This window comes from Cebus imitator, unplaced genomic scaffold, assembly GCF_001604975.1.
Source record: "Cebus imitator isolate Cc_AM_T3 unplaced genomic scaffold, Cebus_imitator-1.0 Scaffold45, whole genome shotgun sequence".
Lineage (NCBI taxonomy): Eukaryota > Metazoa > Chordata > Mammalia > Primates > Cebidae > Cebus > Cebus imitator.
Window position 1 is genome coordinate 7,869,318 of NW_016107360.1, and position 13,935 is coordinate 7,883,252.

Genomic DNA, 13,935 nt, shown 5'->3' on the forward strand with positions numbered 1-13,935 from the left:
GGTCAAGAGATCGAGACCATCCTGGTCAACATGGTGAAACCCCGTCTCTACTAAAACTACAAAAAATTAGCTGGGCGTGGTGGTGCATGCCTGTAATCCCAGCTACTCGGGAGGCTGAGGCAGGAGAATTGCCTGAACCCAGGAGGCGGAGGTCGCGGTGAGCCGAGATCGCGCCATTGCACTCCAGCCTGGGTAACAAGAGCGAAACTCTGTCTCAAAAAACAAAAACAAAAACAAAAACAGATCAGAAATACAGATTTTGATAGCAAAGCGACATTAGTCGTGAGCTCTTGTGAGAAAAGTCATTGGCTTTATCCTCTTTAGAGTTAGGCTGTTGGGGTGGGTATAAAAGATGGGGTCTGTAAAATCTTTCTTTCTTAGAAATTTATTTCCTAGTTCTGTAGAAATGGTTGTATTAGATGTTTTCTAACATTTAATAATAAACTTGTGGACTAAAAGATATAAGTGCTGTATAAAGTCAGCCAATTATGTTAAACTAGCATATCTGCCTTTATTGTGTTTGTCATTAGCCTGAGTAGAAAAGCCTTTAAAATTTTTTTAGAAAGCACCTGACTCCATTTTGTTTGGTATTGTATTTATTCAATAAAGTATTTAATTAGTGCTAAGTGTGAACTGGACCCTGTTGCTAAACCCCAGCAAGCAATCATCCTAGGTAGGGTTTAATCCCCAGTAAAATTGCCATATTGCACATGTCTTAATGAAGTTTGAATGTTAAATAAATTGTATATTCACTTTAAAAAAAAAAAAATGTAGCTGGAATGTAAATGCCAAAAATGCTTCTCAATAGTACTAACCAACCAGCATAACATACACATATCAATGTTCTCTGTATTAAATTACATGTGAGTCTCCAATGCAGAAAACTGCCTTTTTGTTGTATAAATATTGTTGACAAACTAACGAAAAAATATTGTTGGCATAAAACCAAACATTAATTCTCAAATGACAAACACATTTAAATCAACAGATATACACACATAATTGGTATTGGTTGCAAGTATCCAATATATTAATTGGGCTGGGAGACGATTTTATTACTAATTTCTTATTTTTTAGAGACAGGGTCTCTCTGACAATCAATGCTGCTTGGAACTCCTGGGCTCCAGCTGTACTTCCAAGTCTCTGTCTGGGATATAGCATTCATTTATAAAGTGCAGTCTGAGAAAAACTACTTTATAATTTTGAGTCTTTTGTGAAATTTCTACACAAAATGCAGCCAAAAACTGCTTTGTCCTCAAAAGTCACAGAAGAATTTTTTTTTTTTTTTTTTTTTGAGATGGAGTTTCACTCTTGTTGCCCAGGCTGGAGGGCAATGGCCCGATCTCGGCTTGCCACAACCTCCGCCTCCTGGGTTCAAGTGATTTTCTTGGCTCTGCCTCCCGAGAAACTGGGATTACAGGCATGGGTCACCATGCCCGGCTAATTCTGTGTACACACACACACACACACACACACACACACACACACACACACGTATGTTAGTAGAGATAGGGTTTCTTCATGTTGGTCAGGCTGGTCTTGAACTCCCAACCTCAGGTGATTCGCCTGCCTCCCAAAGTGCTGGGTTACAGGCATGAGCCACCGTGCCAGGCCAGAATATTTTAAGTATTATCTTAAACACACTTACCTGGATTTTGATCTTGATCGAGAATGGGATTCAGAGTGTTTGGAAACCCTTGATGGACTACGAGATCCTGACCTGCTCTCCGATTTTACACGAGCAGGAGTTCCCGTTGGAGATTTTGACTGAGAGCGAGACTCCTAACAAAGAAGACAGTATTACAAATGGCACTGGTCATGTAGATGCCTAACACCTAACATTTAAAGTACCGTAATTATTTATATTGATTGCTCCTGAAAAACAAATGGTTAGGCAACACCCTCCAGAAAAAATTTCAGCTCAATAATAACCCCTTGTTAATACTGCTAACTGTCCTCAATAATTCCCTACTTGAACCAGATCACCAATTCTCTATTAACTAAGTAATCATGCAAATTCATCTACAACTTGATCATACAGACACTGGAACATAAACCATACATTTACTTAACCTAGGACCCATTCATTCTTCCAGATTCTTTTAATTCTACTTCACTCTTGCTTTCTACTTCTCTTCATTCTTCATTTTTTCATTTTTCATACTTCGTGTATTCTTCCCCAATTCAAACAATTCAAAATAGCCTTAAAAAAAATATTCAAGTGCTTCTATCTGACCAATCTTCTGTTCAATTTTTTCCCCCATTCAATTTTAATTTTCTGATCTTTAATACTTTTCATTAGCCTTCTTTTATCTTGATTTATCTTCCACATTCTTGGAAAAAACTCTTCAATTTCTTCACGAACATTAACCTTAATGGAAAAAGAACATTTAGTATATTTAAGCACGTGGGGATTATAAAACTCTGCTGGAGTTCAGAATGTTATCTACCAAATGGAAAAGCCAGCAGGTAAAGTGCAAATAACTAGTTTATTTTTTAAAAAAAACAATTTTATAGTCTTTAAAATTGTTCAAAAGTCTAGTTTCTAACAGAGAATTTACTAAATTTCTCTAAATGTTTTTTTACCATACTCTTCACCCTCCTCCCCTTTCATGTTTCATTCTAGTTCCTAAAATGTGAACAATTTTAATATAAATAATTCAAACATAAATCTAAACAACTGTTAATATTCCCCCCACCTAAGTGTTAAATTTTCACTATTTTATAACCTGAAGATTTTTAAAAGAAGCTTTCACTAAGTCATGCTAAGAAATCAAGATATAGTTAGAGTGAGGCAACCCAGGCTGAAATATCTGTACAAGCCTATCTAAACTCACCCATAGCACAGATGTCAAGGTTCAAGTAAGTCAAAAAGAAAAAAAAATCAGTAAAATTACACCTTCTTCCAACTTTGACCACTATCTTTGCTCATTCTGACTTAAAATACGTTCTGAAGACAAGCATACTGAAGCATGAAATTCTTAAAATTTCCCTGTTAGCTTATTAATTCCTGATACATGTATTTTTGCAACCATGCCACTTTAAAATGCTCTATCATCTATGAAATACCACAATGTGCAAGAAGGTACAAAATTTACATCATGGTCTTTATCTTTGACCCCACCTTCTTTTGTTCCATTTTTACATAATTAATACATTTATGTATACTGGTACTCCCTTCAGTGACTATATCCTACATCTAAAAAGTGATGAGTTTCTGAAAAAGTTGTATGTAAATCAAAGCATTCCAAATAAAATAACTTACTGATCACAAACTTTTTTTTTTGAGACCAGAGTCTTACTCTGTTGCCCAGGGTGGAGGGCAACGGCACTGCATTGGCTCACTGCAACCTCTGTCTCCTGGGTACAAGCAATTCTCCTGCCTCAGCCTCCCGAGTAGCTGGGATTACAGGTGCCCGCCACCACGCCCAGCTAATTTTTATATTTTTAGTAGAGACAGGGTTTCACCAGGTTAGCCAGGCTGGTCTCAAACTTCTGATCTCAGATGATCTGCCCGCCTGAGCCTCCCAACGTGCTGGGGTTGTAGGATGAGCCACTGCACCCGGCCCACGAGCTTGTTTTTTTAAGTTGACAGACATGAGGCACTTATAATCAAAACAGGATGGACAGCTTGGTTTCTACGTCCAGTTAGGCCTTGATTATTAGTGTAAGTAATTATCTAAATTTCACAGAAGTAATTTCGTAGCAATTTTCATTTATGCCATAAGACTATCATACAACTCAAATAGCTTTCTGAAAATCTTTCCTTTGCTTCAAGTTTAACGTCAAGACCTCTACTAATGCCACCTGGTCATTTTCCTTCAGATAAAAACAAAACTGAAATACACAGCTACCTTTCTGCTAAATACTAACCTTTCCCATTTAGCTACCTACAAGTCTTTCACTGCATCTCAGATACTCTAAGCTACTGAACAGAGGTCTGGAGCACGCATAGAAATTTGGGCTTTTTCATTTGCTAAAAGTATGAAAGCAGCATATTCATTATCTTACAAAAAAAGGCATAGCAAAATTTGCTTGTAATTGAAGTTTCACAGACTGGTTCATTAACCAAACTGATAAAAATATCTTGCCCTCTTCTCTTTTGGTTTTCTTTCATACAAAACAGACCCAATGACATAACATTCATTTATGTTACTGTTGAACAGCAACAGCTAGATTATTATCTATGAACACCACTAAAGCCCTTGTTATACCTACATATCAGGAGGCTTTGCTCTGTAAAACACTACAAACCTTTAATTTTACCAGGATGGAAATAAAAACGTTTTATTAACATAAACAAGATAATTCAGCCCAGTTTTGGAGTAGCAACAAAGCATTACGGTATGACAGAATGTCTTTTTAAGACACAATAGCTTTATTTTAACTAACTAATTAATTTATGAATGAGGAGGAGGAGTCTTGCTGTCGTCCAGGCTGGAGTATAGTGGTGCAATTTCAGCTCATTACAACCTCCACCTCCTGAGTTCAAGTGATTCTCCTGCCTCAGCCTCCCTAGTAGCTGGGATTACAGGCAAGCATCACCTTGCCCTGCTAATTTTTGTATTTTTAGTAGAGACCAGGTTTTCTCATGTTGGACAAGCTGGTCTCAAACTCCTGACCTCAAGTGATCTGCCCGCCTCGGACTCCCAAAGTGCTAGGATTACAGGCGTCAGCCATCATGCCTGTCCGACATTAGCTTTATTTATTTTTATTTTTTGAGACAGAGTCACACTCTTGTCACCAGGTTAGAGTTTGGTGGCACGATCTTAGCTCACTGCAACATCTGCCTCCCGGGTTCAGGCGATTCTCCTGCCTCAGCCTCCTGAGTAGCTGGGACTATACTACAGGTACGTGCCACCACACCCAGCTAACTTTTTTTGCATTTTTAGTAGAGACAGGAGTCTCTCTTTTTATCTGGGGGAAATCTCAGTCTGTACAAATTTCTCCATGGAACATCAAGGTTTAAAACATTCCTCATTCCTCTTAGCTTTCTCTAACTCCTAGCTACAAAATTGTCGCTATAATTTTAGCTCACTTTTTTTTTTTTTTTTTTTGAGATAAAGTCTCGATTTGTAGCCCCCAGGCTGGAGTGCAGTGGCGCAATCTCACCTCACTGCAACCTCCACCTCCTGGGTTTAAGAGTCTCCTGCCTGAGCCTCCCAAGTAGCTCAGATTACAAGTGCGCACTACCACACCCAGCTAATTTTTGTGTTTTTAGTAGAGACAGGGTTTCACTATGTTGGCCAGGCTGGTCTCAAACTCCTGAGGTCAGGTGACACCCTCCCCCCAGCCTCCCAAAGTGCTGGGATTACAGGCATGAGCCACCAAACCCCGTTTCATTTTAACTTTTAAAAACAACCTACACTTAAGTCAGTCAGTAACTGTTAGTAAACTTAACTGGAAAAATCCACTGCCAAGTACATAGTTATTTAGAAATAAAGTAACATTTCTTAAAAGCTGTTACCAAATAAATGCTATTTTCACTGAACTCTGCATTAGGAATCAGGATATAAGTACCTTATATAAAGAGGACAAATGCTAGATAATCTTTTTCTGACTTGTCTTTATGAAATAATTTCAACTTTTTTCAAATAAATTCATAAAACTAACCACAATTTGGAAAATGAATTTAAATTGCAACCAAAAAAACAAAAAAAAACCCAAAATTGTTAGGAATGGGTGGTACCTGACATTTCACTACACTTCCTGTTCTTAAAGCTGTCTAGTCAAGGAATCCTACCAATTCCTCAGTAATCTGGCTCCTGCATCCAATAACCATTAAAAATACACTGCCCAGTTGAAATGGGCAGATTAATAACTCACAACTCATATCATGAATTTTAACAGAAATCTTATACAGGCCTCCAGTCTATCTTAGATGCTATAAAGCAGAAGCCAAGCAGAAAAGTTCTTCTTACAGCACAACCTGCTCAAACAGGTTTCTGTTTTGATGTTGATTTGCTTGTTCGGTTGGTTTTTCTGTCACCCAGGCTGGAGTGCAGTGGCACAATCTTCTCATTGCAACCTCCACCTCCTGGGTTCAAACAATTCTCCTGCCTCAGCCTCCTGGGTAGCTGGGATTACAGGCACCCACCACCACACCCGGCTAATTTTTGTATTTTATGTTAGTAGAGACAGGGATTTACCACGTTAGCCAGGCTGGTCTAGAACTCCTTACCTCAAGTGATCCACCCACCTTGGCCTCCCAAAGTGCTGGGATTACAGGCATGAGCCTCTGTGCCTGGCCTGCTTGCTTAGTTTTAACTATTCTTTATTCTCAAGATGCCCCTGCTGTTAGTTGAAGGAAGTGGACAAAAATTAAAAGGAGGGAGTTAAGAACACTAAGAAAAGTGTTTGCAGCTGCCGTCGCTCTCCAATGCCAGTGCCGCCTCTCGCTCGCCAAGCTCCAGCCAAAGGAGAAGAGGGGTAAGTAAGGAGGTCTCTATACCATGGCTCAGTACAAAGCAGACTGCCCGCAAAGCTACCGGTGGTAAAGCACCCAGAAAGCAACTGGCTACAAAAGCCACTCGCAAGACTGCACCCTCTACTGGAGAAGTAAAGAAACCTCATTGTTACAGGCCTGGTACTGTGGCACTCTGTGAAATCAGACAGATGTTATCAGAAGTCCATTGAACTTCTGATTTGCAAACTTCCCTTCCAGCGTCTGGTATGAGAAATTGCTCAGGAATTTTAAACAGATCTGCGCTTCCATAGCACAGCTATCAGTACTTTGCAGGAGGCAAGTGAGGCCTATCTGGTGGGCCTTTTTGAAGACACCAACCTTTGTGCCATCCATGCCAAACGTGTAACAATTACGCCAAAAGACATGCAGCTGGCACACCACATACATGTAGAACGTGCTTAAGAATCCACTATGATGGGAAACATTTCATTCTCCAAAAAAAAAAAAAAAAGAATTTCTCTTCTTCCTGTTATTGGTAGTTCTGAACGTTAGATAATTTTTTCCCCATGGGGTCAAAAGATACCTAAGTATATAACTGTGAATGGAAAAATAGGGGACAGAAATCAGGTACTGGCAGTTTTTCAATTTTCTTTTCTTTTTTTTTTTTTTTTTTTTTTGAGACGGAGTTTCGCTCTTGTTACCCAGGCTGGAGTGCAATGGCGCGATCTCGGCTCACCGCAACCTCCGCCTCCTGGGTTCAGGCAATTCTCCTGCCTCAGCCTCCTGAGTAGCTGGGATTACAGGCACGCGCCACCATGTCCAGCTGATTTTTTGTAGTTTTAGTAGAGACGGGGTTTCACCATGTTGACCAGGATGGTCTCGATCTCTTGACCTCGTGATCCACCCGCCTCGGCCTCCCAAAGTGCTGGGAGATTACAGGCTTGAGCCACCGCACCCGGCAGTTTTTCAATTTTCATTCGTGTATGAATTTTTAACATAAATGCTGAGATGTAAACTATTAATGCAAGTTAAAATGTTTCAGTGAACAAGTTTCAGTGGTTCAACTTTATAATAAAAAAAAAAAAAAAACACTAAGAAAGTATTATACTATAATAAAAGTCAAGAATTGTCTGTGTTAAAACACAGTTGTATTTTACACACTGTGAATAACCACGATAACCATGAATTAGTCTTTTAACCAGGAAAATGGTCATTAGTACATAGTGTTGCAGAACATGAACAATTCCTACACCAAGCAATGACTGCAGTCTTTTATATAACCTGTATCACACTATAGAAAGAAAAAATTCCAACATAATATATATATGCTCAGTACTTTAATACCCGTTAAAATAAACACATAAACTATTAAATGCTATACTGTAACTTATACTAACATTAAGGCCAGGCAAATTCTATGCCATTTAATAGTGCCAAATTTACACAAGTCCAAGTCTATGAGTATAAGCTTGTAAAACAAACTTACCCAAAATACATTTTTCCGTTACTTTATAACGTTGGAGCTCTATTTCCACAGATACATACTAGTGCATTCAGGAAAATCACAAGTCCCCCCAAAGAGGGGGAATGTACCTAAATTATCCAAATACCTAACAATACTCATCTGACTTACTTGCTACTTACTAACTAAAGAACTTCTTTAGGACTTGTAAAAAACCTGTATTTACTCAACCTCAGCCTACAGACACAACAGTTCTGCTTCCTTCCTCTTTCGTATGATAGACTACTAATTTTTTTGAGTGGAGTTTTGCTCTTTTTGCCCAGCCTGGAATGCAATGGCACAATCTTGGCTCATTGCAATCTCCACTTCCCAGGTTCAAGTGAAGTGATTCTCCTGCCTCAGCCTCTCAAGTAGCTGGGATTACAGGTACACACCACCACATCCAGGTAATTTTGTATTTTCAGTAAAGATGGGGTTTCACCATGTTGGTCAGGCTGGCTTCCAACTCCTGACCTTAGGTGATCCACCAGCCTCGGCCTCCCAAAGTGCTGGGATTACAAATGTGAATCACTATGCTTGGCCTGGAATACTACTTTTATACACCTCTACGAAGTTAAAGCAACACTTCCATTCTCTTCTTAAACCATAACTGCTATTAGAACCAATCCCTTAAAAAGAAGATACTGAGTGCTCATATTAGTTAAATTTAAAACAGTATAGGCATGCTGCATTCTGAATGAAGTCAATGTGGTCTTTATCTGCAAAGGCTCAAAGATATTTTAATATTATATGTTTATTCTCTAAATTAAATTGATTTAGTAACTGACAAGTATACATATATAATCAAATTATAATTGTGAAATTACCTGTAAAATGTATAATCTTTTGTACAAATTTTAAATGTGGTTCAGAAGTCTGCTAGCTTATATATCATAATCAACTGTAATGTTCAAAAAGCTAATGCAGCAATTTCAAAGGTAGAAAAAACAAGTTTGTTGATAAAGACTAATGTGGTTTAACTGTATTAAAAGCCAATAAACAGCAACTAAACCCAAAGTACTAAGAATCTCTTAAAGCACTCTCTATGTTATCATCTTCTGGTGTTATAGAATAAGGGAAAGTCACAACTTTTCTTCTACATATCAGTCAGGCCTAGTCACTCCATCTTTGGTAAAAGTCATGGGTCAGTAAGGGTTATAAACAATCACATATAGAACTTAAAGGCGAGAAGGGAAATCATATTTCCCTTTATTATTCTCCTCTCAACTTTTCTTTAGTGTATTACAATCTTTCCCTCATTTGGTTGTTACTAATTTTTCACCTCCACTCCTGTCTTGCTGTATTTGTGAGGACACATGAACAAGTAACAAACAGTATTAATTCATAAGCACGTGAATATATATATTTTACAAAGGTCCCCACAGTTAGTTATCTGATGAATGAGCACCCACTGATACTATCAAAGAAAGTTTTGTCAGTCAAATTCTAGGAAACTACTATCCTGATTATTGATGACATTTCACACTTGTTATACTACACATGCTATATCATAGGTTAAAAAGTTCAGTTCATTTACAAAATTAAGCCCAAAGTGTTTTCTAAACCACACTCATCCCTAAATATGTAAATCCCTGGACATTCTTTCAGATCTCAATGTTCTACATTCCATTTAAGGAATGGGACAAAATATAAGCCTCTACAATAGATCTGTAAAATTAGTTACGTATTGTGGGTGTAACTGCTTGCACTGCTCCTTTCTAAAATCTTGCCCTCTACTTATATTAAGCAGATCCGCATCCTTCGGTGAAAGAACCTCAAATATAAAAATCTGAGATTTAAAATGTTTTTAAGTTTACAAATTCTTTGCTTAAACAAAAGGCGGGAGAACAATTGAAAGCATTAACATCAGATAAATGATAGTACTTAAATTAAGGAAAATAGATTAAACTCAAGACAAGACTCTCTTAGGTTACCACTATGCCCACTATAAGAAAGTTTTACCTTCTGTAAGGTCAATTTGATGATGTATGGAATTAAACTGCTAAAGACACTGAATAAGTAAAATGGTATGGTATCTTTCACATTTATTTTAAAATTTCACAAACAAAAAAATTTTAAGCCCAATTTAAGATAAGAGGTTTTTTTTCTTTTTTTTTTGAGACAGTCTTGTTCTGTCGCCCAGGGTGGGGTGCAGTAGCACAATCTTGGCTCACTGCAACCGCTGCCTCCCAGATTCAAGCGATTCTCCTGCCTCTGCCTCCTGACTAGCTGGGACTACAGGTGTGTGCCACCACGCCCAGCTAACTTTTGTATTTTTAGTAGAGATGGGGGTTTTACCATGTTGGCCAGAACGGTCTTGATCTACTGATCTGCACGCCCGCCTCGGCCTCCCAAAGTGGTGGGATTACAGGTGTGAGCCACCGTGCCTGGCCCTGTTTTAAACAAGTCAGTCACAGAGCTGGGTTTTGAATGAGTGGTCATCATCCCTATCATTCTCAGATTTCAGAAGAGGACCCTCCCCCCCATTTCTTCTATTAACAAAAAAAATCTTCACACACACACCTTTCAATTCCAAATTGGTACAAATAAATTTGTTTGGTCACTTTTTTTTTTTTTTTTTGAGACAGAGTATTGCTCTGTTGTCCAGGCTGCAGTGCAGAGGTACAATCTTGGCTCACTGCAACCTGTCACCTGGGTTTAAGCAATTCTCCCACCTCAGCCTCCTAAGTAGCCAGGATTACAGGCATGCGCCACTGCGCCAGGCCTGCAGGAGTGTCTCAAAAATATTCCAACTACTCAAGAAGCCAGAACAAACCCTGAAAAGGAGGCAAGAATAAGCAGTATTTTTACTCTTCAACTGTAGAAAACATAAGTAACTCCTGAATTGTAAAATAGGTCCCTTAACAATAAGGAATCATTAACCTCTATTATAAACACTGGGCTGTTTGTATGGAAATTGCCCATATTTACAAAGTCCAGTTCTTAAAATTTTAGGGGTAGGGGTGTAAAATGTTAAAAAAAGATTAATTTCCATTCTCCTTAATTCTATAAAGAGCACTGACATTTTTTGAGCTCAAAATCCTATTTTTAATTGAAGCTGTACTGAGGTAAAACAACTCATTACTTTTATCAAGATGACATGCAAAGCCACCACTTAAGTGCCACCTTCATTCACTGCCAGCTACAAAGGACATCTCCATGTAAAATTGCTTTAATGTACCTATTTATTTATTTATTTATTTTTGAGACAGAGTCTCACTCTGTTGCCCAGGCTTGAGTGCAATGACACAATCTTGGCTCACTGCAACCTTTGTCTCCCGGGTTCAAGTGATTCTCCTGCTTCAGCCTCCCAAGGCGAATGCCACCACGTCTGGCTAGTAGAGATGGGTTTTCACCATGTTGGCCAGACTGGTCTCGAATTCAGGTGATCCACCAGCCTTGGCTTTCCAAAGTGTTGGGCTTTCCAAAGTGTTTGGATTACAGGCGTGAGCTACCACTCCTGGCCAGAAACATCCTTTTAAAAAGGACATCTCCAGAAAAGCATTCTTCTAATTCTTTAACCAATTACAAATAAAGACAATTATCTTGACCTAAAAAACAAACAAACGAAAAAACCATAAAAAGATATAACTGGTGTGCCTAGAAGCACTAGTTGATTTCCACTAAAATACACTTAGGTACCACTTGTGAAAAAACATTTTCTATGACCACAAAAGGCCATAATAGGGCCCCTCATTTCTATTAAATAAATCTTTAACGCCTACAGATATTTTAGTTTAAAAGTAGGTGGGAATCTTTTTTTTTTTTGCAGACAGAGTCTCACTCTGGGGCCCAGGCTGGTGGGTGGGAATCTTAACATGTTACTTTCTTAGGTGGGAAAAGTGACAATTATCTATAACGTATTCCTTTCTTAGACTTGATGACAAATTAAAAAAAAAAAGCAAACAAGGTCCCTCTAGTAGTCCTCTTCGCTTACCCGCAAACCAAACCAACCGTTACCCAATTATAATGAAAGTTAATTGAAGAAATAGCAAAATTTCTATCATAACTACTCAACATTTTCAAAACAAGAAGCATTTTACAACTACCATCATATATGTTTATTGTATGACTTCAGAAAGTTCTGTTGGGGCAATCGATACATCCTAAAAAAATTACAATCAAAAGAATTAAAGCTAACTTTTGTAGTCTACTGGGTAACTATTACAGTCTATTGCTTTAAATCTCTTTCCTCAAAGAGAACTAAAGCCTAAACTGACCTTCTGATTTGACTTTTTGGTTCTAGATGTTTACATTACGATCTTTAAAAAAGGACAAAACTCTCACTACAGCACACACCTCAAGTGTTTTTATGTGCTTCCCCTAGTGACTAGTATAAACATCAAAACAGCCCGGAACCTGTTGCACAGAGGTTTTGTTTTCTTTCCAGGGTTTCACACTAACTTCTACAATTCCCACTGTAGGGTAAACTTTGGAAATGAAACTCAAACACTGATAAACCTTCCAGTACATTTAAGCTGGGGATAACGTATGATTTGTGATGTTTATATTTCTCCGAGCCCAAATATATTAATAAAAACTTTCTTCTGAGCCCTCTTCGGTGGGGGATAGGGTGAGAAGAGAAATGGGAGAGGGCCTGTTAATTTTCAGGTCATCTTTTAAGTTACAGAACAATATGTACTGACTAGTTATCTTTAAAATACTGAGCCATGGAACTCGTTCAGTTATGTAAGCTTAAAGATTTTTTTTTTTTTTTTTACCATAAAAACCTGTAAAGGAGTGGTCAGTTTTTATATGAAAGGTCATACAAAGAAGAGCATTAAAAGTTGACATATAAAGAAGAGAAAAAACCCAACATCAAGGAATTAGAAAAATAAGGCGTGACAGCATTTCCACATTCATTTCGAAGTGAAGGGAAAGTCGAAGGGACATTAAGGGAAAAGGGCTCCTCGCGTAGTTTTCCCCTCACATCTCTCGTCTTAAGAACGCTTAAGGGTCCGTGCGGTCGTTGACTAACCACTTCATTAGGCTCGTCCCACCTTCAACCTCAAGGCTTTTCGCCTTTATAGACGCAACGCCGCCGGTTCCAACAGAGACGCGGCCGCTCACTGCAATAGAGAGCCAAGGAGACACAGGCCCCAGCTAGTCCCACGCCAGCTTCTCCCCGCCCGGAAAACAGCCCCGCGCACTTTCGACCCCGAGACCCTCTACGATGCTCGGGGTCGCCAGAAATGCCATCGCAGGAAGCACCTACCACTATCCGGACGGAGGTGAGCTCCCTGCCGCCTCCTCCCGCCCAACCGCGACGGGGACCCACACCTCAGAGCAGAGATAAGGAAGTCTCAGGAGTGGGGAGACGGGAGGGACCAATGCGGGGCAGGGAGGGAAGAGGACCCAAAAGTCCAGGTATCAGTCAGCCTTCAAAAAAGGGGAGGGGTGTTATCCGTGGTTTGGGGGAAGGAGTGGAACCCAGAAGCCATCTTGGGATGTGAGGAAGCAATCGTGATGGCTCCGGAGGTAGCTCCTCGTGGGACTCCCCGCAACCCCGCCCGACCGCGCTTGTCCCCGTGAAACCCCGAGCATTGGGCCGCCGCCTAGACGGCTCCCGCGGCTTTGTACTCACTCTGCCCTCGAAGTTGTTCTCCTCTACATCACTCATGTCGACGAGGCGCTCCCCAGAACTAAGTAAGAGACAAGTCTCGGCTTGAGGGCCAACGGCCTACTTAACCCGCTGACTCGACCGTAGGGCAAAGGAAAGAGTCGGCAGCAACGGCCGCTCTACTCCACTCCCACTCGGTCGCAGGCTCCGGCAAAATGGCGCCGGCGCCGCCAGAAACCTGGCCTCCTCAGAACACGACGTAAGGGGGCGGGCGTCTCTGTGACGTCACGAGGCCCCACCTCCCGCGATGCTTTGTGTCTGCTGGGCCCCGCGCTCCAGTGGGAGTTGGCGGGTGGCCTGCGCTCTTTGCTTGAGCGCCTTAGAATCGCGGCCCCGCGCTGACTTCAAACTTCAGACTCATCTCGGACGCGTCAACTTCTTTTAAGATTTTTCAGTCACCAGATGAGC

General features: G+C 40.0%; 1 protein-coding gene across 11 annotated transcripts in view; it reads right to left on the bottom strand.

The window, feature by feature from the left end:
* The window catches only part of TRA2A (transformer 2 alpha homolog), a 30,854-nt gene extending 17,119 nt beyond the window's left edge, over positions 1-13,735 (bottom strand). Inside the window, exons 1-4 of one of the 11 annotated variants that reach the window (XM_037737907.1) lie at positions 13,492-13,721; positions 10,431-10,684; positions 2,063-2,371; positions 1,649-1,782 (exon numbers count right to left, since the gene is read on the bottom strand). Coding sequence is in view for 1 of the 11 variants with exons in the window: in XM_017526988.1 (XP_017382477.1) it covers positions 1,649-1,782; positions 13,492-13,527 (170 nt within the window). In the remaining 10 variants the exon portion in view is untranslated. Of the gene's footprint in view, positions 1-1,648; positions 1,783-2,062; positions 2,372-10,430; positions 10,685-12,885; positions 12,977-13,122; positions 13,421-13,491 lie in introns of those variants that run through there. The other 10 variants (XM_037737906.1, XM_037737909.1, XM_037737905.1 and 7 more) reach the window with 10 other exon arrangements.
* Positions 13,736-13,935: the final 200 nt, after the last annotated feature.